The sequence below is a fragment of the Chrysemys picta genome, chromosome 2, assembly GCF_011386835.1.
Source record: "Chrysemys picta bellii isolate R12L10 chromosome 2, ASM1138683v2, whole genome shotgun sequence".
NCBI lineage: Eukaryota > Metazoa > Chordata > Testudines > Emydidae > Chrysemys > Chrysemys picta.
The window spans coordinates 116,108,678-116,136,298 of record NC_088792.1 but is presented as its reverse complement, the minus strand read 5'-3'; the positions used below and the strand labels follow the sequence as shown (position 1 = coordinate 116,136,298).

The following is a 27,621-nucleotide window of genomic DNA, read 5'->3' as shown; positions in this document are numbered from 1 at the left end:
CTCTGAGCCACTGTCCTGCCTTCATTAACTAACCTAATGTTAAACAAATGTAACTTTGAAGAATCTTATATTTACAAAAATAGCTCTACTTTACTAACTGGCATTTTGATACACTGATTACCTCACAACATTGTATTAGGAATAAACCAAACACTGACACAATTTAAATACTAATATAAACTGAAAAATGTTTTGCCCTCTCAGCTCTGTCCTCTTCATAAATGTTTTTGAGTTGGTATCAGTGATAAAACTATAGAAAAATATAAACCAAGATGATAAACATTTTGGCCTTTTTCAAAGAGGTAATACAAATTTACAAAGCTTTAGTGTGTGTATTGGGTATATATTTCTCATTTTTATCAAAATAGAATTACTTTTAACCTTAAGAGGAGCGGTACCTACAATTAATAAAAGGGTCATTGACAGGATAAAAATATTGAAAACTGATATCCTTACTTACGTTACAAATAACGTCTATTATTAAAACAGAATTTTTTTTTAATTACTTTTCACTCTTTAACTTAATTTTAAACTCCGCAGGGTGTGGCTTGTGTTTTAACTCAAACCAAACAAATGGCAGTCTATCAAAACAGAAATGGGTGCTCATTTTTTATCTTTGTATTTATCTCAGATTTGACATAAAAGACCTGGGCCCTGTCCTACATGGAGATCTACTAGAATGGATCCCTCCGCCTGTGCCAGTGGTACTCTGTGTGGATGCAAGGGTCTGGGATAGTGGGTCCTGATGTAGGACTGAGGCCCAAATCACTTCCAATCTGGATTTTAGTAGTTTAACTTTCAGGTTCTTATGAAGTAGCACAATGCTGTTAATCCATAGGAGAAAATCAAGTTAAAACACAAATGAAAAACCCACTGCCTGAGTACCTCAGGGGAAGTACAAAGGAAACCCTGGTATAGTGCATTAGTCTTTTGTATTTTCTCTATTCCTTGGGAGGCAGCCAGCTATTATAGTGGTGCAGTTATAAGAACACAGATCGACAGAACCATTGGCATTTGGAAAATATCCATAGATATGCTTCTGTTGGTCTTCATTTCTGTAAATGACAGTTGTTATACAACCTTTATTTTGAGTCAAATTTAGCCCAAGATTGTCACTTTAGAATATTTCATTTTCTACCTAAAGTTAGACATTATGCTATAATGTATTAGTGCTAGAGATCAATAAAATTAATTCTGAAATAATCAGTTACTGCTCATCTTGCTGCAATGTAAACAATATTTAATAGAAATTGACAATGATATAAACACATCTACAAAATCAATTTAAACACAGTTACTTTACTTCTCAGTTACTGTATATCCATTTTCCTTTTGCTTTTTATGTAAGTGATTAATGTTTTCTCCTTTTGCAGGAGAACAAACATTTCAAGAGGCACTTTAAACAGGACAGACTGAAAAACGAAAGCCTTTATATTTTATTTTCTGCAGTCCTTTGCTGTTATTTTTATTGGTCTGTGAATAAGTAATTTCTTCTGTTTAATTCTACAGTGAGGTCAGAATCCTGGGCTGATTACCCCATGACTGAAATACCCAGATGAGGGAAGTCGAGGAAGAAAATTCCATGATAATTTCTTTTGCTCAGTTACTTCCCCAAAATCAATCCAGGAGATGGTTTTGCTCCCTGCCCAACTCCTCACTGTGCATGAGCCAAGGTAATATAATCCCACACTTGCTCTGGGGGGACTACTTATAAGGATAAGAGAGTTGCTTAGTCTCTACATCCAATCAATCCTTGAAATCTCTGCTGCATGTGACGATGGCTTTTATGATATGGATATCTGTCTAATAGAGATGGGCTTAAAATAATCAACCCATTAGAGATCAATCAGTCAATGCAATAGGGCCTTCAGCAATACCAATGTGGGCAAAATCCAAACTGGTAACCTAGACCTGAAAGGAAAAATAAGTGATTAAATGTTTTACTTTCCCATTGTATGAATTCCCTTTAAGTGGCAACTTTTAGATTATAACTCATATGTAATCCTGATTTAAGACCAATCATGCCCTCATTATCATTGTCAGTAAGCATCAAAGTCTGTTTTTATTTTCCTTCTGTATTATTTTAAATAGCATTCTGTCTTTGTATTTCAAGCAAATATTTTTATGTATAATGTAGCGTAAAGTGACATTTGCACACCAAGCATGGAAAACAATGCAAATCTAATTTGAAAACATGATTGCACACTTTTTTCATTGGTACAGAGAAAGCATCTCACACCTAAATAATATAACAAGAAATCTCACTATTACCGTCACTTCCAAGTACTTTCCTGAGAGTTTTGTTGCACAAAAAGATGCCGTTGCACTGCCATGCAGGAAATCAGGAGTTGGGAGCATTCTCTGCTAGCCTGGCTGTGAACACAAAGTGTGTCTTTCAGTTGACATAGTCTCAGGGTAAACTGCACTGCTTAGTGAACATTTGTGGTTGGCCCATCAATGGAAAGGCACCAACTGTGGAGACACTCTCAAGGATGGGAGTAGTGCAAATGTGGTTGCAATGAGGAGGGGGAAAAATAGATGAATGTACTACAGGAAATGCAGCTTTATAATACCAGTGAGTCATTATATACTACATGTGCCGTAGTGCATGAAATGCCACTACTTTCCCCACACATCATTTTTCCAATAGGGCCTTCTCTACTCTCTTGAACTTTTTTAATTCAACAGTTAGTTCCCAATATCTGAGATAAAGCCACATTAGTCTTCCATTTTGACGTTTGTTTGTGTTCAGCACATTACCACAATATGTATCATATTTAAAAATATCTTTTAAACCATTTTCCATTTCTATATCCATAGCAACAGGATCAGTTGCTGCTCTAACTAGCAAATTTTTCTCTATTTCTAGTCGCTGGTTTCTGGGCAGCACAAAACTGCAGTAGATATCTTGTCTTTCTAAAAGTGCTTCTTCAAATTCTTTTATTACAATATTAGCTCTCTTTTGCCATTGTGCTTCCTTTGCAAGACAACTTTGGTACAAGGCACCTGCTGCCCCTGAGTGCTGCAGAACCTGTTTTTCTTGCTCTAACTTGTCACGTTCCTGTTCTAGAACTCTTCTTTCTTCTACTAATTTGCGACTCTGGGAGATTAGGGCTTCACGATAACTCAGGGTTCTGTTGTGTTCCTTTTCAAGCTCCAACTCCAAGTGAGCGACTGTGCGACGATTTTCTGTGATTATGTCACGATATTTTGATTCAAGATCTCTTTGTACAGATGTTAGTCTTCTGTAATATTCTTTTTTTTCTTTTTCTATCTCTTTCTGAGACTCTCTGGACCAGATCCAACCTGTCATACACAAAACAAATTTCACATGTAAACAAAATATGTATAGTATTGATAATCAAAATTATTGAAGTACTTCACAAAGAAGTTGTGTTGCTACTGTTAGTAGTAACTTTTTTTTTCTCCCCAAAGACACAAAGGGTGAAATTCACTTCAGTTCAGATGTTCCACAAAACTGAGAAGTTGTATGGTCTATATTATACAGGAGATCAGACTTGATTATCATAATGTTCTCTTCTGGCCTTAAAAATCTATGAATCTACATTTCTAAAACATAAGAATGGCCATACAGGGTCAGACCAATGGTCCATCTTGCCCAGTCTTCTGACAATGGCTGGTGCCAGATGCTTCAGAGGGAATGAACAGAACAGAGCAATTTATCGAGTGATCCATCCCCGGTCTTCCAGTCCCATCTTCTGGCAGTCAGAGGTTTAGGTTTGTGGGATTGTGTCCCTGACTATCCTGGTTAATAGTTATTGATGGATCTTTCCTCCACTAATTTATCTAATTCTTTTTTGAACCCAGCTATACTTTTTGCCTTCACAGCATCCCCTGGCAGCAAGTTCCACAGGTGGAGTGTGAGTTGCTTGAAGAACTTCCTTATGTTTGTTTTAAACCTGCCTCCTATTAATTTCATTGGGTGAACCCTATTTCTTGTGTTATGCGAACAGGTAAATAACACTTCCGTATTCACTTTTTCCACACCATTCATGATTTTATAGACCTCTATCATATCCCCAAGTAGACAAATGTGTGTTTTTATGTATTAGCCTTCCTTTACCTGCACATACCAGTCCTCTTAAGCACACATCCCTTCCCTGCTCTCAAGTCTGGAGTACATTATGGGCTATGGAATATTTATATTTGTAGAACCTGATTTTATTTCCCCCCCCCAAGTAGAGTTATTCACCAAATTCTCTCCTCTTCCTTCAAAGGCTCTGAGATAACCCTCCTCCAGCTAGAAAGGATGGCTGCATTTGGCTTTCCACTGGATTGTGGAAATGCCACTTCAATCAGCTGAACAGAAGAGGGGTTGCTGGAGCAGTGTAATGCTGCATGAACCTTTTAGTTCCAGAGAACTCAGCAGCCAGTTCTGACCCCCCCCCCCCCCCCCCATACATGGCAAGACATTGTATTTCCACTAGAATGCTGGGCCTGATCAGAAAAATCTGATTATTAAAATTATTACTTACGAAATGCAGCCAATCCCAGCATTGGAACCAACAAAGCATAATTCCATTTGTTGCCATCACCACCATTATCCCTTGGATTAGGCTGGATATTCCAGTTTGGAGGATCATTTAAATTATTCATGGAGACACCTTTAGATTAATAGGAGGAAAAAAGTCATGTCAGCAGTACCAATGATTAGGGGAGGGCACTGATGGCAGTAGGTAACATGGACATGTGCACCTATCAAAACCACATCTAATACTTGATTCAGTATTTCTATTTTAGATTCTGCATCAAACTGGAACTAAAGAGATGGATTTTTAACTGTAAGGGTAAGTAACCACAAACAAATTACCAGGGAAGTGGTACATTCTCTATTACTTGGAGTCTTTGAGGTATAGACTAGTTCAACACAAGCTGTTGGACTCAGTGCATAACCACTGAGCATTCTATTACCTGTGTTATGCATACTGGTGGTCAGACTAGATATCACAATGAACTCTTCTGGTCTTAAAGTTTATTAACCTTACTCAATCTATTATTTAATAATAAAATTACTTCCAGTCAGTAGACAAAGGGCATAGCACCTCAGAAAGCCAATTTCATTCCTCAAGCATGGAAACAAGTACAATAACTAATCCATAAGGCCAGTACCTGTTCTATGAGTCCCATTGCTGGTGTAACACATATAAAAACCCCAACCATTTAATGATGCCTAGGGTGGTGAGCAGGTGGGGATAACTGGCACTTTAGTAAATTTTAAAAACTTGAAAATGTCTTGTGTTGTAAGTGCTTTGGGGAAGAGAACTAATATAATGAAGCCCCAGTCCTACTGGTGATCTCTGGACACTATATTTTGCACTCCGTACCTCAAAGCAGCACCCTGGAACCTGCATATTCACCATCATATAATTATGATATGTTTTGTACAAAGAATGCCTTGTGAGGCATCACTTTAAAAGTCTTGATCTGTTGAACATTAATATCCTGTTGGATTGTTTGTGCTATCATTGTATGTGAGGTTATGAAGTTTTGCTGTGTGTGTTACTGAAATATGTTGTGAGGTTAGGAACACCCACAACCAGTCTTTCAGGTAAAGCAATGGAGTAACCAAACATGCTAATATAAAGAGAATCTATGCTCCCAGTGACCATCCCAGAAGACTTCTGAGAGAGCATTGTAGACCATGGAGAATGCTTGACCAATGGCAGTGGACCCCCACGTCACAAGCATAGAACTTTCCAGCAAGCTGGAAAAAAATATAAAAGAAGGGGAAGTGACATCATGACTTGGCCTCACTCCCCGCACAACTCAACTTCTGGAAACACATCTGGAGGACAAAGACTTTGAACGCAGGAGGTTGGTCCCGGGCTGGAGGAGAGTTCCAGCCTGTGTATTGAAGTTCTCAGACTTTGTTTGTACCATCTCTCAGGATGAGGCATTGCTTGATTCCAACCCTGTTTACTTTATAGAACTTAGACTGTGAATTTATTTTATTCCTTAGGAAACCAACTTTGATCTCTACACTTACTACTTATCACTTAAAATCTATCTTTCTGTAGTTAATAAATCTGTTTTATATTTTATTTAAAACAGTGTGTTTTGGTTGAAGTGCTTGGGAAATCTGCTTAGTTTATAATGGCTAGTATATATCCTCTCCACATCGAAGGAGGGGTAGACTTGGTAATGAACTTACACTGGTCAGGCTTCTAACCAGGGCAAGATGGTACAGTTCTGGGGTACAAGGCTGGGAAGCTAGGGGGAACTGGCTGGAGCCTCTGTTGTTGTTTCATGAGTGAGTGGGAGCATTCATGTAACTCAGTTGGTTGTGTCCGTGACTATGAATGTTTGTGTAAGTGCAGTGCCTGCCACAGGTTTTAGCTTGCCAACAACATCACAGTGTGAGGGGGGCCCAGTTTGAGGGCTCAGCAGTCCCATAGTTCAGGTTGCACCCCAGGAACCTTGCCATACTATAGTCATATAAATAAAAGTAAAAGCATGAATCCAGATGCTATAAAAGTTGCCTTTAGATGGAAAACAGATTGGGTTATTGGTTAGTTTTGAGTTGCTTTCTTCTCATAAGACCAAAAGTTTCAACTATTCCCCCACCCTCCCTTCAAAAAAAAAAAGCTGATTCTTCCTTTAAGAGTGTTGAAAGTAAGATGTGTATTGCAGGAATAACTGCTGCAAAGAAAAAAAAATTGTCTATTGGTAAAATTATTTAAAACAGGGCTGCATTTGGCTCTCCATTGCAACGCCACTTTTTTAATCGACCACACAAAAGCGGGGTTGTGGAGTATCTACAGTGCTCCATGAATCAGTCCAGAGAGTTTCCTGGTACAACAGGAAATACAAGTTAAAGCAGAATAGTGTGGAAGGAATTGCTTATACAGCTGAAGACAGTTAATTTACTGCTTGTGAAAGATGTGGTCTCAGTGGGAGTCAAATAGACAGGCACTAACCCAATTTGGCCACTGTATTGTACAGAATTATCAAGGGGAAAAAGAAGTTCATCTCCATGCTATTTCAGACCTATGTATTTCTGTGGAGATTGTCAACATGGATCACAACTATATTATTTGTATTACTATAGCACCTAGGAGCCCTAGTCCTGGACCCTACTGTTTTTGTGTTTGTACAGCACCTAATAAAGATCATCCCTGTCCCAAAGCCCACACAATCTAAAATTTGTCAATATGTCCACTGAAAACTGGACTGCCAATGTCCATAGCTGATAAAAGAAGTTGTGCAGTTACCCACCTCCACTGCTGCGTGTTAAACAAATATGATGAGTCGTCCTCTCTTGTAAAGATGCCAAAACAAGTACTTCCAAAAAAAAAAAAAAAAAACACAAAAATCATGTTAAAAAAGGAAAATAAATCTTCAGAGTTTCAGGGGCTTTGAAATGTGTTTAAGCAGATGTTCACACCACAACTCAATTACCAAATACTGTATATATTCATATTGTTTATTACATCAGAAAGCAAATATTCTTCATGTTGAAGGGTTGTTCTAAAACATTAGATTTTTTTTAAAGGGAAGTTCTATTGGTTGTAGAATATTTTTTCTGCCATTCAGGACCTCTAAAATGCCATACTTATAACACAACGATACTTAAAAAGTATTCTATATTTCCTACTTAAAATGGAAAGTGAACATGGCTAAAAGTGTTGGCACAAGCCAACTTTTAAATACCAGCAATGTTTTGTTATGTTAATTAATCATGATGCCGAAAAATCTTTACAAGGAAGAACTTTAGCATGGTAGCATATCAAGAAAAAACTGAAAGATGCCCCAGAACTTTGAGATTTACTTACCATCAGTTTAGCAGACTTAACCACTTGCCTAGAAAATAGGACACTGCAGCTTCTTTATTAAAGTAATTTTAGACCTAAAAATAAAATGATTGCTTTAGTACCCAGTTAATTTGCTAGATTAGAATTTTTAATTATGAACATTTCATCTTTATTTGAAGTGCTCATAGGTGAAGTCAGAACTCTCTGATAAGGCAGAAGTATAGAACAGGTTTTGCTGGTGATAATGGAGATGGTACCACCTTTCTTAGAGCTTCAGACCAACAATCCAGTCCTTCAAATATTTCAGATCCTTGTCCCATGATATGGGGCAGGGTCTGATTCTAAAATTCTTCTTTACAGAAATGAAAGGAGCAAAAAACCCTGCTGCAATCAACTCTAATTTTGGTTTTCCAAATCAAAGTTTGTTATGGTGCAACTCATATATGCAAGACTTTAGTACAATGGAGTTCAAGGGCTCTCGCTCTAGCACTGTGCAGTGATAACAGAGTTGGGTAGAACTGATGGATTTAGGACCTCTCCTCACATTTCCTCCCCGCCCCCCCGAGTATAAGCATTTGTTAGTTGTGTTAAGATGCTTGTGGCCCATCTAGGTACTGATTTGGCCCCATCACTGCAAACCCAGACCGCCCTCGACACTGCGAGTCTACCACAGTGCTAGCCCACAGAGAGGAGTGGGATGGGAGCTCTGCCCTTGCCAGGAGTGGGCTACTTTGCCATGGAAAGGGCTGTAGTGAAGTCCAAGTGTTAGCTGGATGCACAAAAATACTTCCAAACCCCAGATTTAGGTGCCTAAGTCTCAAGTAAGTCTCCTGCAGGGCTTGGCAGGAGTTTGGGGGATCACAAAGGAGCCTAAACTCACTTAGTAAGTAAGTTTTCAGGGTAAAAGTTCCCCTCCGCATTTATATTTCAGCCTCTCCACTTGTGGCACCTATCTGGGCATCCATCACTCACCTAAACTCCGAATCAGAGTGGTAGCCGTGTTAGTCTGGATCTGTAAAAAGCAACAGAGGGTCCTGTGGCACCTTTAAGACTAACAGATGTATTGGAGCATAAACATCTGACAAAGTGGGCATTCACCCACGAAAGCTTATGCGCCAATCCATCTGTTAGTCTTAAAGGTGCCACAGGACCCTCTGTTGCTAAATTCCAGAGTAATTCGTGAACCTGGAGAATATTTGCCTTCTGGCGTTTGCTGGCCTATTTCACATGCAGGGCCTGATCTTGTACATGTACTCAGAGGCTGCCAACCAGATCAGGTCCCATTCAAAATCGACCAAAGGAGGATGAGTTGCTACCCTCCCCCCCCCGCACATACCTGAACTTTTAGCTCAAGCCCAGGAGTTAGAGCAGTGATTCTCAACAAGGGGTATGTGTAACCCCTGGGAGTACACAGAGGTCTTTCGGGGGTACATCAACTCATCTAGATATTTGCCTAGTTTTACAACAGGCTACATAAAAAGCACTAGCGAAGTCAGTACAAATTACAATTTCATACAATAACTTGTTTGTATTGCTCTATTTACTATAAACTGAAATGTAAGTAAAATATTTTTATTCTAATCAATTTATTTTATAATTATATGATAAAAAATCAGAAAAAAAAGCAATTCCTCAGTAATAGTGTACTGTGCCACTTTTGTATTTTTATGACTGATTTTGTAAGCAAGTAGTTTTTTTAAGTGAGGTGAAAGACAAATCATACTCCTGAAAGGGGTACAATAGCCTGGAAAGGCTGAGAGGACACGGAGTTAGAATGCTCAGCTGGGAGACGTGGGGCAGAGAAAGGGTCTGAACAGGGGTAGCCCCCTCTCAGAGTGGGGAGGGATAGCTCAGTGGTTTGAGCAGTGGCCAGCTAAACCCAGGGTTATGAGCTCAATCCTTGAGAGGGCCATTTAGGGATCCAGGGCAAAACAAAACAAAACAAAAACCCGTCAGGGACAGTACTTGGTCCTGCTAGTGAAAACAGGGGACTGGATTTGATGACCTTTCAAGGGCCCTTCCAACTCTATGAGATAGGTATATCTCCATATATTATTATTATTACACTGTAACCAGAGAGCTGGGGACAGTCTGACATGGGACTGCCCTGAGTGCCCCCAAAGAAGCTGTTCTGCAGTGAGTCCTCCTGCAGTCGGGGCTGGGGTGGTGCTGGGCGGCAGAAGCATTGGGCCCGTCCACTGGCCCGCATGCTGCACTGCGCCGCCTACGTCCCTTGGTTACTCCTGGGGGAATTCTGTGCCACTGCACATGCACAAAATTTATGTCCCCTGCAGATTTCTTTGCTTCCTCGCAGAAAAATGACTTTCTGACAGGAAAGCAAAGGGAAGCCACAAGATCAGTCACGTAACCCTTCAAAACAGTATGTTTCGGGTGCCCAGGGCATCCACAGAGTGGTAAATCACTGTAGGGCAGAGGGTGGGACTGGGGAAGACCTGGCTGGTGGCTCCTACTCTGGCTAGGCTCAGCTGCTAGTCCCAGCTAGGCCGAGACTTCCTCTTCTCCAGCACGGCATCTGGGGCTGGGTCAGACCCACTCCCCCCAGATTTCTCCCCCAGTTGCAGGAATCTCTGCAAACTCTCCCCCCGCTTCCTGCGCCCATCGCTCCTCAGCTGCAGGGGGAGGGATCCCTACATAGGGAGCTTCTCCCCCATGCGCCCAACCCCTCTACATCCAGACCCCCTCATACCCAGACCCTCACCCCACCCCCATAACCTCCCAGATGAGCCCCCTCCCCTACACCTGGACCACCCCAATGAGCCACTCACCCCTGGATTTCCACCCTACCAAGCCCCAACCAGCTGCACCTGGATCCCCCCCACATTTGGACCCCCCACTGAGTCCCCCAAAACCCAGACACCCCCTTTCAAGCTCTATCTCCCCCACACCCAGATCTCCCTGCTGAGCCCCCACCCCCTTCACCTGGACCCCCCTGCAGAGTCCCATTACCATTGCACCCAGAACCCCCTGTGCACCTGGATCCTTCATTGAGCCGCCCGCACCCAGATTGCCCCACACAGAGCCCTCTCAATCCACACCTGGATCCCACTCCACTAAGCCCCTCCACACTTGGATCCCGCCTGCTCACATGGTCATGGGGGGGGGGGTAGGGACCTGGGGTGATCCTGGGTCAGGGCCGGTCCTTGAACTGTGTCAGGGTTGGGTGCAGCTGAGGGGGAAAACCTGTCGCGGGGGGAGGGGGGGTGCGGCACCGTGAGCTCCCACCTCTGTGCAGCCAGTGGCCTGTGCTCCCCAAGGCCATGCTGGAGCCGCCACATTGATCTGACAAATAAAAGTGGCAGAATTTTAAACTATTGCGGGCAGCATGTTGGGGCGCAGAACCCCCTCAGCAGCACTTAGCAGATCCGGGTCCAGTGACGGGCCGCGCGCTCAGAGTCTCACCACGGCCAGACCCATCCGCGCGCGGGGTCCTACGGGCCTGAGCAGCTCCTGGCGCCCCCGCACTCACCCAGAGCCTCCCGCGCACAGCCCGGCCCAGGAAGAGGCGACACCACATAAACCTCCACAGGCCCAGCTGAGCAGCCGCCACCACCACATACCTCACCTGCCAGCAGGTCCAGCCCCCACCTCCCCGGACCAGCCCATTGGAACGGGAGGGGGGGAAGGAAACAACATCCGCGTGAGCCGCAGACTTTTCCCGCTCCCCGTACTGCGTTGGCGCGTCACGAGACGCTCAAAGCCGGGTCGCACATCACGCAATCCTCCCCCAGCAGTTGGTCTCTCTCGGAGGCTCTAACTAACGCAGCCAGCCCCGCCTCCACGCATGCGCAGTAAGTGACTGACTCTCCGGACAGGGCGAAATGGCGGCGTCAGCTGGCGCGGCGTCGCGGGGGTTAGCGAAGCGGCTGTTCCGACCCCCGGCGGGAGCGGTGAGTGCGCCCCGCCTCGCGGGCAGCCAGCCCCTGCAGAAGGGTGGGGTCTGGATTGGCGTCTCCCGGGGCGGGAGCTGGTCAGCCCGCGGGGGGGGCCTCGCAGATGTGTCTAACCGGCTCGTCTAGTGCGCGCGCGGCGGTGGGGGGAGCCACGCGCTGCCCCGCTCCCCCTATAGTCCCCCTCACCTGCGGGCAAGAGGCCGCCGGCTCGGCCCCTCCTCCGTCGTGGTTGTGCTGCTGGGGCGGGGGCTGCCGTGGGTGCCTCGTGCCTGAGCTAGCCTAGCCCGAAGATCAGACCTGGGATGTTAAACCCCCCCTTTTCTCTCCGGGTTCCCTTGCAGCGAGAGGGGCCGGCCCAGCACTCTCTGCTGACACTGGCATTAGCTGCCACCCATCCCGCCCCCGGTCTGAATAGACAGGAACAAGATGAACAAAGGCTGGGGGAGAACAGCGAGGCGCTGCGGGGTGAAGTGACTTGCCCAAGGTCATCCAGCTGGTGGGAGGCAGAGCCAGGCATAGAACCCAGCCCGCAGCGTGGTGTCCTGTCCACTGGCCTTCTGCCTCCCCAGTACCCCTTTTCCTCTGTTTGAGCAGGTTGACAATTGACACCTCTAAGGTTCTTAATTTCAAAGGCCTGTGTGCCTGTACACTCTGTTCCTGTGGTATCTCCTTGGGATTTGACCTCAGGTACCAGGGATTCAGTGGCAGAAGTTTAGTTCTTGAGCAGCAGTGTCTTTTAATAAGGCTGCTAAAAAAAAAAAAAAAAAAAGAAAAAAAAATGGATAGAGGAATACAGCAGTCGTGATGGTGTGTTAGTAGAAAGGCTTTCAAAGAAACTCCAGTATCCTGAAGCAGACCAACATGGCCTGGCTCTTTTAAATAGCCTGGTGTTTTATTAAACAAAAAAGCAATGTGTATGAGGTTTTATTGGAGTATAGAGTATCTCATCAGTTGCTTTAAATGAATTAATAGTATTTTTCTATGAACAAATATTTGAAAGTTACATACATTTAAAGTGTTTGGAGTGGGTTTATAATAACTGGTCTATGAGCAGATAAAGCGAGGCATTATATATGAAAACAGATAATGTGCATCCCAGCTCCCCTGAAACTACACTTGATGCTTCTCATTCCCCCCTCACTTTCTTTCCTCCACCTGCAGTGAGCTAGTTCTTGTCTTATTTTTACTCCATTGTCACACTGAAATTAACAAAGGCAGGGTAACTAGCCCTTTCATTAGTAGAAACTTCTGCGGTGAATGACTGCACTATTACTATTTATTACAGTAGTACCTAGAGGCTTTAAGTAGGATTGGGACCCCTTTATGTGCTAGGAACAGTAACTGACAAAATGAGATACAGTCCCTGCCAAGACAGATTAACAATCTAAATAAACAGGGTGGTGGGGATATTGAGGCACAGAGAAAAATGATTTGTGTAAGGTCTCCTAGCTCCCAGGCCTATGCCCTGACCACAGGACCCTGCTCCATCTCCACTAGCCAGATTGGGGGGTGGGTGGGTAGGAAAGGCTGTTGAGTGACAAATAGCTTCATCTAACTTAAATTGTTTTCTGCTCTGAAAGTTTCTAGATACTCTGGTTAACTGAAGATGTTTCAAAACATGTCATTCTGTGGTATCATAATATTTATTTCAGTGACAGTTGTGGTTCTTGGAATTTTGCATTCTGAACAAGAAGAACAAAGAAGTACAGAGCTGATTTCCAAAGGGGAAAAACTGTACAGAGTACAGAGCTGATTTTCAAAGGCTAAAACTTATTTCTGGACTTAGGTTCTGCCACAGCCTAAATAGTGGAGCCATTTTGCATAGGGATATGTGCTTAATTACAGTTACAGTTTTGCTTTGCAATTTTCCTATTGTAGCCAAAACTTTTATATTCACATATGTTTCCTGCCTGTTGCTGGAGGATGCTTTCCTAGTTATTGCTGAGGAGTTAGGCTGGTTAAGCAGAGTCCTTTCTCTCAGCTATATGGGGGCATTCTGTCTTTCAGCTTGTCCCCTTCCTCGTCTTGACAGCGTCTCAGTCCCTAGCTCAGAGTGCAAAGGACAAGCTGGGAGGAAAAAGTCTCCTGTATAGGAGCAGGGGCAGCAACTTCTACCATTGCGTGGAACAGGCAGTGAGGTAGACTGTCCTCACACCTGTTGGGAGAAGGAGGGAAAGGAGCTTGCTAGAAGAGGGGGAAAGATTGAATTGTAGTGTTTAGGCAAACAGGAACATTTTGAAGCCTTGCCTACCTTTCTTTAGTTGTTGGAGCCCTGCTGTTTTGAATTTATATAATATCAAGGGAGCCAAAAATAATAAAGAATGTTAGTACAGTAAATTGGATGCTTAGAGTGTGTTGTATAATGTTCTGTTATATAAAAGGTTACTGTATGTCTTAAAATCACAATTGAGTAACTAAATGCTCTTGTTTTTACATATCTTTTCATTTGTTAAATTTATTTGGTTATAAATGAAACTTTACATAGGTTAATTTTGAAAATGGCCAAAACAAAAAATTCGTGGGCCATTAAAGTATTAGGTGTGGTGAAAAATGCATATTGATAATACTTACCTACTTCAGAACTAGTATGCAAATGTAACTCATGGAACTGATTATCACTTTTCCTGAGTATTCCCCAGGTATGTCTACACAGCAACTAGACACCTGTGGCTGGCATGAGCCAGTCGCAGGTTTTTCTTTGCTGTATAGTCATACCCCCCATTTCTAGTTGTATGTATGATACACAAAGGTTTCATAATTTGGACTGTCCACTAAGTCAGGATTTGTGCAGCCAGTGAATATGAAGTGAGATATTCTGATGAGATCTTCATCCTTGTTCTGTAGGCTTCTGTGCAGCATGTTTCTGAACAAAGACCCCAGAGAATGTACTGCAGAAATGTTCATACATACATTTTGCATTTTAAATAGGAGGAACACCACCACAGCTATAATTTGTATTCAGAAATCTGAGCTTCAGCAGTTCTGATGAACAGGAAAATGTTGAAAACAAACTTGCTAAACAGTTCATTTTGTTATCCCATTTCTAGAGCCTCCTAATTCAGGGGAAAATATTATGAATGTTTGCAAACTGTACAGATGGAAGGTCCCACAGTGGTTAGGATTGTATTGACCTGCAAATAGTTTGAAAATCTACCTACTTTTGGAAATGCAAACTAAAAGTTCCAAATACTACAGTGTGAGATAATTGGCGCATAATTGACTTAAAACCTAGGCCTGGTCTACACTACAGAATTAAGTAGATGTCAAGGCAGCTTACGTCGACCTAACTATATAAGCATCTACTACACTACGCAGCTTTTAATGACACAGATGTGCTACTACAGCCAAGCCGTGCCACTAAAAGGCACGCACCGTAGCTGCTGTTTGTCTGCAGGAGAGCGCTCCTGCCGACAAAGCACTGTTCACACCAGCACTTTTTGTTGGTAAAACTTTTGTTGTTCGCGGGGGGTTTAACACCCCGAACGACAAAAGATTTGCCAACAAAGTTCCCGTGTAAACAAAGTCTAAAATTTTGCTCCCACTGACATAAGTCACCTGCTACTCTGCCTTAATTCCACCTCCACGAGAGCCATAGACTCAATGTCAATGTAGTTAGGTCAACACAGTGTCAGTGTAGACCAGGGGTTGGCAACCTTTCAGAAGTGGTGTGCCGAGTCTTCATTTATTCACTTTAATTTAAGGTTTTGCGTGCCAGTAATACAGTTAACGTTTTTAGAAAGTCTCTTTCTATAAGTCTATAATATATAACTAAACTATTGTTAAAAGCAACAGAGGGTCCTGTGGCACCTTTAAGACTAACAGAAGTATTGGGAGCATAAGCTTTCGTGGTAAGAACCTCACTTCTTCAGATGAATTGAGGTTCTTACCCACGAAAGCTTATGCTCCCAATACTTCTGTTAGCCTTAAAGGTGCCACAGGACCCTCTGTTGCTTTTTACAGATTCTGACTAACATGGCTACCCCTCTGATACTAAACTATTGTTGTATGTAAAGTAAATAAGGTTTTTAAAATGTTTAAGAAGCTTCATTTAAAATTAAATTAAAATGCAGAGTCCCTGGACAGGTGGCCAGGACCTGGGCACTGAGAGTGCCACTGAAAATCAGCTCGCGTGCTGCCTTCGGCATGCGTGCCATAGGTTGCCTACCCCTGGTGTAGACACTGGGTTACTTGCGTCGACTGTTGCTGGCTTTCATAAGCCATCTCACGATGACAGTTAATTGGTGTAAGTGCTCTTGGTGGGCATGCGCACCATTGGTATGAGCAAAGTGTAGATAAGCACAGGCAATGTAATTAGCATGATGGATGTATGCTGATGTAAATTAGGTTGGCTTAATTTTGTACTGTAGAATGCACTTAATTACTGTGTCATGTAGCAAAGTGTTCCTGTAAAATAAGGATATTCAGTGTTTCAAAACTGCACAGTATTGTGGGTTTTTCTTGAACATCAGGATTCAGACTGTTTCCAGCCTGCCCTAGACTTCCATGTTGGATATTATGTTGTCAACTAAGACCCTGATTCTGAGGCAGAAGCTTGTGTTGGGATGTCATGTAGTTAAAGTTCATTGGTTTGGGTGTTAAAAGCTATAAAAGAAGGAAAATGGTCAGTTAACTTCCTCCTGTGTTTTAGGTTGTTAATACATTTTATAGTTGGTGGAGTCTTCAAAACTATTTGCTTGTCACCTTTAGTAAAACAAAGCAAGAAATAAACTGCTTGGAATTGCTTGTTTGCCAGTTATGAGTTTTCTTTCTGTGCAGTAAAGCTGTACTATCAATCACTCTGAGCAATAAAAGGTAAAGTTATGTTATCTTTTATCTAAGCAAATAAAAGTACACAGTAAAATATAGTGGAATACTGCAATATAACTATATATCTGAAGCTAGGTTTTGGAGCCAAGAAAACTGCTGCTCTATGCATTTTATACTGAGAGAGAGAGACAGGTAAGGTAATACCTTTTATTGGACCATCTTTGTCCTGTGACTGCAGAGGTGTTAACTGCCATTTCATTTTGAATGGTTTCTAACAACATGTGTTAACTCTTTATGCTTAACAGTCCTTGCCACTTTGTATTCAGCTGTGACAATCTGAAGTCTGGTCTACAATATAGACCTATATCCCTATAACTATGTTGCTCAGGGGTGTGAACAATTTACACCCCTCAGCTATGTAGTTATATGGAGCTTAACCTCTGTATAGACAGCACTACAACGCTTGAGAGCGTCTCCCACTGACATAGCTACCACCTCTTGGCTCAGCATAGAGCATCTTCATTAAAGTGCTACAGTGGTTATGCAGCTGCGCCAATGCAGCATTTTTACTGTAGACTTACCCTGAGTATCTTGCGCACATACAGTGGCGCAACTGTGCCCTTGTAGCACTTTAGTGAAGATGCTACTGTGCCAACGTGAGAGCTTCTCTCAGTGGTGTAGTTAATCTACATCCCTGAGAGCTAGTATCTGTGTCGACGGGAGAAGCTCTCCCACTGATGTAGCGCTGTCTACACAGGTGTTTGTTTGTTTTTTCACACCCCTGACCAGCGTATTTATACCAACATAGGTCTGTAGTGTAGACCTGGCCCTGAAGAAGAGCTCGGTGTAGCTCGAAAGCTTCTCTCTTTCACCAACAGAAGTGGGTCCAATAAAATATATTTTGTCACCCACCAGGTTTCTTTCATATCCTGGGACCAACACAGCTACAACAATACTGGAAACATTTTACACTGTGTCCCGTTTTCAGTGTATCCTAGTACATTTTGCAAATGAAATATCCCTTTGCTATTCTTTTAAAAAGAAATCCATTCTAAAAGACAGTGATTAAGAGGGTAATTGTATAGTGACTAATGGAGTAGCTCTCTTTCATCAGCGATCAGGATGCACATTCTTCTGTAGGTTTCCAGTGGAAATGAGTTTGATCTCACTCTGTTTTGCAATGGAAACTAGTCCACATTATAAAACATCTCCATCGTTGTTACTGACTTGCTTTCACTTCTAGTTGGTTCCAGTCTTTGTTCAAGATACTCGGTATTTGTGCTATTCTTTTTCTTTGGTTTGGTAAAGCTCAGTTTAGTTGCTTCACTCTTCCAAACCTAAATGACCGTTTTATAGCCAAGGAATTAGAAACCTTTCATCTAGTTCATTAACATATAGCTAGTTAATGATACAAAAAAAGTGCAGTGACTAATGGGAGAGTTCCAAAGTTCATCCCCATAAAAATATTTTTCTGAATGCCTTTTGATGACCTTGAATCTTCTTTAAAAATATTTCTTTTACGATTCTTACCTCTGGTATTAGTATTTCTTACCTTTCTTGTATAGGGTGCATGTTATAGTGGCACTGGAGCACTCCTATCCTTAAGGTTGTGTCATGACATCTGTTTAAAGGTTAACCTTTAAGTCATTTAAATGATTTTACAATATCAATCCAAATCTTTGTTGCATTGTAGTTCCCGCTACTCTAACCTCTCCAGTTCACATTGTAGATTAGTTCTGTCTTCCTTTGTGTGTGCGTCTTCTCAAGTTTGTATCATTTGCAAATTTGGAAAGTGTAGAATTTCCACTAAGGGAACACCTGACACGTGTGGAGACTGTATAGGATGTAGAGGTGCTTTGGTTAATCAAAAATACTACTTCTAGAAGGTGGAAAACATAGGAATCTGAGCAGAGCTATAGAGAGCATTACTACTTGAAATCTGAAATGCTTCACCTTTGTAACAAAAGGAGATTTGTGATTACTGATATTGGCATGTCCTACACTTGTCGCTCCCTGCTGCTCATGTCTCTCTTCAGTAGTTAGACCTCCACTTACACCTGACCTTGGGCACCCTTTCTTGGGACAGACCTCATGTATGTTAGAATATATGCATAATACCTCAAGAGTTCAGGTTCCTCCTGGGGAAAAAACAAAACACATTATTGAATAATTTAAAAAAATAACCATCCACCCTCCCAAAGCTCTCACGCCTTGCTGTGGCCAACAAAATAAACCAATTTTGGTGACTCTAGACAAAACAGTTTGAGATGACATTACAAAATAGTCCAAACTAATTAACAAAAGTGAAATAGCTGTGGATTTTTTTTTCCATACTGTTCGGTCTCAAAAACCTTCTCATATTACCCCAGGCTTAAAAACAGTTGTCTGTCAAAGTATATGCAGTTTGGTCTTGTTTTAGCTGGTTAGTATGTTATGCTCATACAAAGCACACAGGATCTTTATAGAGGAAGGTAAATACACAGCATTTATTGAAAATACAACAGTTGGCATATGCTTTTTAGACACACGTGCGTACGTACATACCGGCTCGGGGGAGCAGGGGGCCCCGGCCGTGCAGCTCAGGCGCTGGCCCCGACGGCCCTTGGCCGCCCTGCACAAGCACACGGGATCTTTATAGAGGAAGGTAAATACACAGCATTTATTGAAAATACAACAATTGGCATATGCTTTTTAGACACCCACACACACACACACACCCCTGCAGTGATGTTTCTAGTTACCAGCCCAGAGTCTGGATCAATCTAGTGGCTAGCCAGATTGGTCACAGAGGGGAGCGGGGCTCTATTGGTCCCGATCCGATGCTCCTGGAGTGTGGCAAGATGAACCCAAAGTCCCATGGCCAAGCACCCTGTTCTTACAGGCTTTGTTGAAGCCTATGGATTTTGCTGTGTCAGTTTGTGACAGGTTACTTCTTAATTGGTGTAAACATTCCAATACACCTCTGAGAGGGTCATCCTGTCCTTTGTTCCAATTTAATCAATTGTCCTTAGGGGTGCCAGCTTTCACCTCAGGGTCGTCAATCTGCCCTTCATTATGGATGTGCATTGATGATTCTTTGATGTCCTTTAAGTCTCTTCACTCCTTCTTCCTTGACTGTGGCTATAACAATGGCCTTCACACCTTATCTTTTCCTGATGCATACCTTCCTCATTCACACAAACAGATTGAGAATACAAACGGTAGTATTTTATATCGAGCAAAAAAGTATTGCAAATTAAACCTTGCTAAATTTTACAATCAATAACCAAGACAATTTACATTGAGACCCAGGCCTTCAATGTTCCTCTAATCTACTTAACATAGACACAATAGAGAATCCTGTCTCTTACTTACATTTTGTTTTAAAGGTTTTAGTATATTTAATTAGAGTGCCTAATTTGTAATACATATAGGAAACCATAGTAGACATTATAACTTATCCTAAAACAAAAGGGTGACCGTAATCAGTCATAAGGATTGTTCTGGTCTGTCATTCCTTTCTGCTATTCAAAAAGGATGGCTGACCGGATGAAATCAAATCATACATTAATTCTTGTAGTACATTATAAAATCCAGCTCCTACTAATATGTGTTGGTAGAGAAGTAGGGGGTCAACACAGGAATTATAATAGCGTGTGTGTTGTAGGCTGTGCTGTGCAGAGTTTACTCTATTTTTTTAAAATCTTGGGTGGATTTCGTCTCTGTCACATCCTGTATTTAGGAATAAGCAGGACTTTCCCCCTACAAATTACCCTAAAATTATATGAATCCAATATTCTTTAGCGATATGTATAACAAATTACATTCAGAAGTAAAGCATATTTGTTTTAGACATTGTATAACTGGATATTCTGGGAATCTGGCTTCTAAAACATTTGTAAACTAGAACATTTTACATAATTTTGAACATGTTTCAACAGTGGCCAGCAGCTTGCCAAGCTCTTGCACGTAACTTTCACTTTACTGTCTATGGAAAGAAGAATGCATCTGCTAAAGTTTCTGATTCGGTAAGTTCATATATATCTATGAGACAGTCTTCCTTCCTGGTGGTTCAGTGTATATTCTTAATGTTTCTGGAATTTGGAAGAAGAGAATAGAACTGGATTATCAGAGTTCTGGTTTCATGTATACTTTTTTTTTTTTTTTTTGGTTGAAGAACATTTTAGTAGGGGCAATGAATCGTTAAAATGGATCATGCGTTGACTTTAGTAATACAAACTGCATTGACTAGAACCTACTTAAATGATTAATTTACACTATGCTAAGCTTGTGATACAGGTAAAATCAGTGATAATGCACAGTTTGAGAAACTTGCTATATATCCTCCAGTATACATTTAAAAAAATGCATAAAGTAGTTAAACTGACGCTGCTTGAGCTGTAATCATTTGACTTATGATTTTAATTCAGTAATCTTTCTCCTCAGATTTCTACACAATATCCAGTAGTGGACCATGAATTTGATGCTGTCGTTGTGGGTGCTGGTGGGGCAGGTTTGCGGGCTGCATTTGGTTTGTCGGAGGCTGGATTTAATACAGCATGTGTTACAAAGCTGTTCCCTACCAGATCCCATACTGTTGCTGCACAGGTAAGAATTTAAATATAATTATTTTGATATTAAAAATACTGATATTTTTGTAACACAGATTTTATATATAGAGTATTATGATTCATAAGTTGACTGAATTTCAGTCCCACGTTATGATTAGTAAAAATGGAAGTTAGGATCTAAGTAAAACAGTTTAGGAAAATTGTATATGTTTGACTTTTATTCTATGGCTTTATTATTTTTTGTTGTATTAACATGCCACTCCATTTTATGATTTCAGTTGTTGTTTAAGTGTGTACAGTGTTGTAATTTATTCTGCTGTACAAAATGTTTTACCCTAAAAGGAATGAGATGTTAACCATTGGGAAGTTGATAAAGACTCATAGTTTCTACTGTATAAATGAGAGACAAGGTGGGTTAAGTAATAGCTCTTATTAAGCTAACTTCTTTTGGTGAAATAGATATGTGTTTGAGGTTACACCGTTTCTTCAGGTTTGTATGCTGTATAAATGGCACAGCACATAAATTTGATTTTAAAGTAATTTGTCTGTTGTCTTACATGTTGTGTGTTTTCATGGGATTGAGAAATGAACTGGCTTTTGAAATTATGCATTTCAAATGTCACTTTGGGGAAATATATTTTTCATTTTCAGGGAGGGATCAATGCTGCCTTGGGAAACATGGAAGAAGATAACTGGAGATGGCACTTTTATGACACCGTGAAAGGATCTGATTGGCTGGGAGACCAGGATGCCATTCATTACATGACTGAGGAGGCACCTGCTGCAGTTGTAGAGGTGAAATTATTCATATTGAAGTTTATTTGAATTATAATTATCTGCAACACAAATCAGTATCCATAGTGACATTTTAATGATACAGATATTAGACTGGAATAGTAAACTTTGTATAAAGAGAAACTCCTTTCTTTGTTGCCTTCTTGAGGGTGGGTGATAGGTTTATTAGTGTTACAAAGCAACCATAACAGTAACTAGGGATGTAAATATTGTTTAAAAAGTTAACCGTTTAAACTATTAAAAAATATTAATAAAACAGTTAACTGATTAAAGGGCTGGCGTGGCTAGGGCTGCTCCGGCTGGCTAGCTGGCTGGCCCACAGGTTAACAGTTAAGGCAGGTTGACTGGTAAGACTAATGCTTATCAATTAACTGGTTAACATTTTACATCCCTAACAGTAACTTGCCTGTTGTTGAAGTCCACAGCTATATCTCTAATACTTTGTTTGGGCTCAACAGCTGGAAAATTATGGAATGCCATTTAGCAGAACAGAAGAAGGGAAGATCTATCAGCGTGCTTTTGGTGGACAGAGCCTTCAGTTTGGGAAAGGGGGACAGGCTCATCGATGCTGTTGTGTCGCGGACAGGACAGGACACTCACTGTTGCATACCCTGTATGGCAGGGTAAGAGACTGTGAAATGGGAAACAGAGCTTGATTTTTGTTTTTAACTAATGGCTACTATAGGCATTTAAAAAAATTGTTAAAATTAATAGTGCTGTTAACTTGTGGGCTCTGCTATATGAGAGTTTAGAGTCAGCAAGGAATCCAGGAGAATTCCTAATCTTGATCCCAGGCCTCCTTTTTTCCCATGGCATGCTTCTGCTTGATATCAGCGTGACAGAAACAGAAGAAGGCTGAAAAAAGAATCTGCTTTTCCTGCACTTCTTCCTGGAGAGAATGCATAGATAGTAAGCTCTGCTAATTTTGTGGCCAGAGGAAGCACTCTCTTCCTTTTGCTGCTGTGCCATGACGCACTCACTTATTGCCCCTCCCGCCACAACCACTCACCCACCCCTTGGCCAGTCCCAGGAAGAGTTCCATCTAGACCTTCTCATGGGCCAAGAAAAAACTGGGCCAGAGTGACAGGGCACCCCAAGGGGGAGATAACAAGTAAGATCAGCCTCCATCCACCCTCACAGCAAGTATGAGAAACTTGGAGGGTAGGCGTGGTTCTGGCAATGCAAAAATGCAACCACCAAGCTGCCTGAGCTTGTCTCATCAGCCTCTACTGGTGACCACAGCTCTAATTAATAGGTCCTGTCCATCTCCTAGTGCAAGGCCATAAAAGATGAACAAATATCCAGAGTATTATTAAGAACTAGTAAGTGGCCCTTAGACCTAATTTCATTAAGGACTTAACAACCAATGTACTTTATGCACTCTTTACAGAGGCTCAGCTAATTGTTCCTCTCTATCCTGAATGAGGCCTGTATGTGGAACCATAATATAGGTAAATGTATGGGGGCTGAAGAGAGATGGAGCACCTGCTTTTAGGTGCTATCTGCTTCGTCCAAGATGAAGGAAATGCCCATAGTCCACTTGCCCAGCTGCTGGTACTCTTTGGCCCTGTTAACACCCTATTATAATGCTTGAAGAAGTGTGAAGTGAGCTTTCCCCGGGGTAATTTGAGGGGTAATAGGCTAGTGCATGGGACAGGAGCTGAAAGAGATCAGGAAGTGAGACTCGCCATGTACCAGGTATTGTCAACCACACAAAGTAAACTGAAACATGGAATTTTTCTCATCTACCTTCGTTGTTACTTATACCAATGATAAGTACAACTTTTTCAGACAAATTTGATGAGGGACTATTCCTTTAAATGGTTTGGTAATGAAACCCGTCCAATCTAAACATTCTGTATTTTCTAGAACACCATTATCCTAAAAGAGCCGCAGACTTTCTGCATACAGGCTTATCTGGATAATAGTTTCCATGAGAACTGAGTCTGATTTTATTCATATGTAACTAAGCACTTTTTAACGAGGCTGTGGGGAAAAAAATTGTTTAGCTTTTGCATGTTCCTTAACTATTGAAAATGTTTTCTTTTCTAGTCGCTAAGATATGATACCAGCTATTTTGTTGAGTATTTTGCCTTGGACCTCCTGATGGAAAATGGAGAATGTCGTGGAGTTATTGCACTTTGTATAGAAGATGGCTCAATACATCGTTTAAGAGCAAAGAACACTGTTATTGCCACTGGGTAATGTGATATAAAATTATGTTGAAGTTAAAAAACAAAACAAAAGAAAAAAAACCTAAAGTGTAGCCGCTCCCGGTGTGTCAAAATATATTCAGAAAATACAAACAGAAACCTAGTGGATCACAGAAAGACGAATTGTCGTGACCCATGTAATTTTGGTGCAAAAATGATATGTGAGCCTAATTTTGAGTAAACTAATCCTCTCTGTTCTCTTTTGTCGGTCCTGCCCTCTTCTGCTTCTGTGTTAGTCTTTTATCTCCTTGTTAGTTAGATCAGCAACTCTAGAATAAATGGAATAATACTGAGTTTGTGCAGAGAAGCACACTTCATGTTTGGTGGTTGCATAATGTGGGTGCCTTAAATTAGGCCCCTAAATAAATGAATTGATTTTTTTCAGAGATATTGAGCCATTCCAATCCTGTTAAAGTCAATAGGAGCTTCATATGCTCAGAACCTCTGGAAAATCAAGACACTTTTTTACCTTGGGGGGGAGGAGAGGGGGAATGAATTTAGTTGCCAGAATTTACGCAATCGAGTTTGGAAATTTTGTCTAAACTTTATTTCAAGGTGTGGAAATTGCACCTTTATATGTACAATCCTGGTTTTACATTATTTTTATCTCCCTTGGGCATTGTAGTATGCTGTTCCTGCCAGAAGTTGCTAACAGTACTAGTCTCATTAAACTTGTGTACTTGAGGTAGTGTCATGGAAATAAGTTCTTTCTCCTCTGTTTCTTATCTTCCTGAAAGAACTCTGCATGAAGAAAGGCACCGTTTTCAGAAAAAAAAACACAGTTCTGGTATTTAATTGAGGAGAGCCAAATCACTGGCCCAAAGTAAAACAATGTGTGTATGAGGGGAAAATGCCACATGATTCCTCTCTCAAAAAATTGACCCCATTAGTGGGACATAATTCCACTGACCACTTTTGAAAGGAACCCTGGTTAGCAATTCTAGAGGAAGTGTGGTGCTATTTCTCTTTCACCTACTAGCCTCAAGTTATTTTTCAGATATTAGTTCAGCTAGATGATCCTCCACTTGGTCAAGTTGCACAGCAGACAACCTATCAATTTTGTTCACATTAGGTTAAATTTAAATTAGCGAGAAGCTTAATATGTGTGATAAATGAGTACAGTGGCTGACTGAATGCTATGCAGAAAGTCCTCTGCTTTAGTTGAATTGTAAATCTGCCGTTGCACAAAGCGCAGAGAATAAGCTAAACATCCTAATGAAATCTTACTAATTCTCTACTGATTTCTTAAGGAAAATATTGCAGACAAATTTTAATTTTTGAAATGTTTTCTCTAGTGGGTATGGTCGCACCTTCTTCAGTTGCACATCTGCTCATACCAGCACAGGTGATGGCACAGCTATGGTCACACGAGCTGGCCTTCCTTGCCAGGACTTAGAGTTTGTACAGTTCCACCCTACAGGTACAGTATAAGACTAGAAAGGCACTCTTTGTTTTCTAGGAATTTGAAGTATTCAAAAAATAACATCTCTGAAATATTAAGCCTCACAGTTTTATAGTATTTAAGAGGTGTAGTGTCTTAAGTATGTTAAAAGATTTTCAGCTCACCCTTAACATCCAGTTTCAAGTTGCAGGTTCCCCTGCAACATTTAATATTGCAAGCAACTAAATGGAGCAAGGAATTGACATTCATTAAACTTATTTAGATGTTTTTGATGTCTGCAGCTATTGTAGGGAAAAATACAGAATCGTGAATTCAGGAGTCTTATGAAGTAAAGTGGGAGATACTTCAACTGTTGTATAAAAGTACTTAAGTTGCACATTTTGGTATAAACTTACGTGCAATTAATTTTGGGCTTTAAACACTGTACCAAATATAGGTACTTCATTAAAATTTAGGTTCATGTTTCAAAATTGTAATTTAGTGCCTCCACTTCTCTAGCTTTAAAATAACAGAAATGAATTATTCCTTTAATTTTTTAAATCTTAGGTTGTACACTGCATTTGTTTCTTAATCCTGGGAAGCATTAGCGTCAAGAAATCAGTTGATAATTCCTAAAGAAATGAGATTAAATTTTTAAAATACAGTATTGATTAAAGACATTCTAATAACTGAAGTCAAGATCTTCATAGTTAAGGATCTGCACATAAGTTTGCCTTTGATGTAGTGTCCGTGCTCCTCATGATGCTTGACCAGTGAACTGAATGTATATAAGCAGACTTGGCAGAACTCGATTTTTATTGTTTTGAAGTTTTGACTGTTAATATCATTTTTATTAAACAACTTTCATTTTTCCCAGTTGTGGGAAATTAAGGGGAGCCTTAGGGTTGGGGCTAGGACAGGGCTGCAGGGGGCTCTCTATGTGGCCGAGGGGTCGGAGAGACCCAGGTAGAAGGTGTAGGGGAGTCCGCGGTCTTGGCCCAGGGAGCAGAGATCCCTGTCCAGGGATGTAAGGAGGAGGATGAACCCCCTGCTGTAGAGAAGGCCACACCGCTGCTGAAAGGTTCTTGCTGGGGAGAGCCCTGCTGCCTGCCAGTGAGTGAGAGAGCAGGGCTATGACAACAGAGCTGCAGAGGGCTCCCCATGGAGCCAGTGACACTGGATCCCTGCAGGCGAATGGTGCAGAGAAAGCTATGATCCTGGTAGGAAGAGCAGAGGTTGCTGGCTAGAGCCATGACGACTAGCCCCCAGCTGCAGGAGAGGCCAACCCAGCTGCTGAGTGGTTCCTGCCTGGGAACAGCTTCTATACCCCTAGGTGTGGGGCCATAACAGCAGGACTGTAGAAAGCTGCCTGCATGATTGCAGGGTCCATGACATGAATCCTTGTAGGTCCTAGGTGAGGGAGAGGCTGTGTTTGCCAACTGTTACCTATGGATATATTTTTCATTGATTTCTGTGTGTCAGGTGAAATAAACGTTTACTGACAACTAACAAATTGAATCCTGCCAAGCTTGTTATAAGTATATTGTCGTGCCGTTTTTGTGATTTCAGAAGGTGCAGGGACATACCTACTGTGTAAATTGGCTATATATATGAATTGCAGTGTGAGTGGGAAGGGGAAGGTATATTGAAATATTGTGGAGTCTTCCAGCAACTGCATTTTTGGGGTAGATGGAAATCTATTGGGCTGCCTTTTATACTGGAATTGTAGAAAATGTTTATGGAAGGTAAGAAACTAGCTGTTGGTGTTGAAGTGAGGGACAGTGCGTCTTTGGGACTATTGGTTATGTGTAGTCATGGACCTGTACTTAATGTATGGGTACTGAAGGTTTATGGTCCATATTGGAAAGGTGGATGAGGTATGGTTACTTGGTGATAGCTGAGTAAAATGGTCATTCTTGGATATCTGGAGAGTGGATGTTAAGTTTTTCTGGATCTTTGAATTTCCTAACTTTAAAAGGCATTATAACTATAATGTTATAACAAGATTTCATTGTGTATACATGTATTCTATTTACCATCATTTATCACTTTAAGGCTTTTTTTGGTCAAAGAATCTTCATAGTTTAAGTTATTGAATTATCAATGTCAGTATTCCTTAAATTTGTTAATCAGCCAACACTTTCACTTCCCAGGATCACCCAGAGGAGTGAAGATGATCAAGTGAGTCTTGCTAAGTTTGGGGGAAGAGAAGACAAGACTCACTAAGCTAGT

The 27,621-nt window shown here is 41.3% G+C and overlaps 2 protein-coding genes and 1 long non-coding RNA gene across 10 annotated transcripts in view; 2 read left to right on the top strand and 1 right to left on the bottom strand.

Annotated features, from left to right (window-relative positions):
- Positions 1 to 1,223: 1,223 nt before the first annotated feature.
- On the bottom strand, positions 1,224 to 11,493 carry CCDC127 (coiled-coil domain containing 127). 8 transcript variants are annotated; one of them, XM_065584040.1, is made up of 5 exons: positions 11,356 to 11,493; positions 7,794 to 7,867; positions 7,237 to 7,302; positions 4,497 to 4,625; positions 1,224 to 3,306 (listed from the first exon to the last, which is right to left on the bottom strand). In XM_065584040.1, exons 4-5 carry the CDS (start codon positions 4,615 to 4,617, stop codon positions 2,636 to 2,638), a joined length of 792 nt encoding a protein of 263 aa, XP_065440112.1. In that variant the 5' UTR covers positions 4,618 to 4,625; positions 7,237 to 7,302; positions 7,794 to 7,867; positions 11,356 to 11,493; the 3' UTR covers positions 1,224 to 2,635. The 8 variants fall into 8 exon arrangements, with proteins under 8 accessions (XP_065440112.1, XP_065440113.1, XP_008167563.2 ...); XM_065584041.1 differs by having other exon boundaries at positions 11,351 to 11,489; XM_008169341.4 differs by having other exon boundaries at positions 11,260 to 11,424.
- On the top strand, positions 3,306 to 6,062 carry LOC135981450 (uncharacterized). The gene is made up of 2 exons (XR_010598474.1): positions 3,306 to 3,974; positions 4,762 to 6,062. It is a non-coding gene; the product is annotated as an uncharacterized LOC135981450 (long non-coding RNA).
- A 28-nt stretch (positions 11,494 to 11,521) lies between the features above and the next one.
- SDHA (succinate dehydrogenase complex flavoprotein subunit A) overlaps positions 11,522 to 27,621 on the top strand; it is a 29,938-nt gene continuing 13,838 nt past the window's right edge. Inside the window, exons 1-7 of the mRNA XM_005296507.5 lie at positions 11,522 to 11,680; positions 20,371 to 20,457; positions 20,876 to 21,037; positions 21,652 to 21,795; positions 22,254 to 22,418; positions 23,848 to 23,996; positions 25,304 to 25,428. Coding sequence (XP_005296564.2) covers positions 11,612 to 11,680; positions 20,371 to 20,457; positions 20,876 to 21,037; positions 21,652 to 21,795; positions 22,254 to 22,418; positions 23,848 to 23,996; positions 25,304 to 25,428 — 901 coding nt within the window. The 5' untranslated portion in view covers positions 11,522 to 11,611. The remainder of the gene's footprint in view (positions 11,681 to 20,370; positions 20,458 to 20,875; positions 21,038 to 21,651; positions 21,796 to 22,253; positions 22,419 to 23,847; positions 23,997 to 25,303; positions 25,429 to 27,621) is intronic.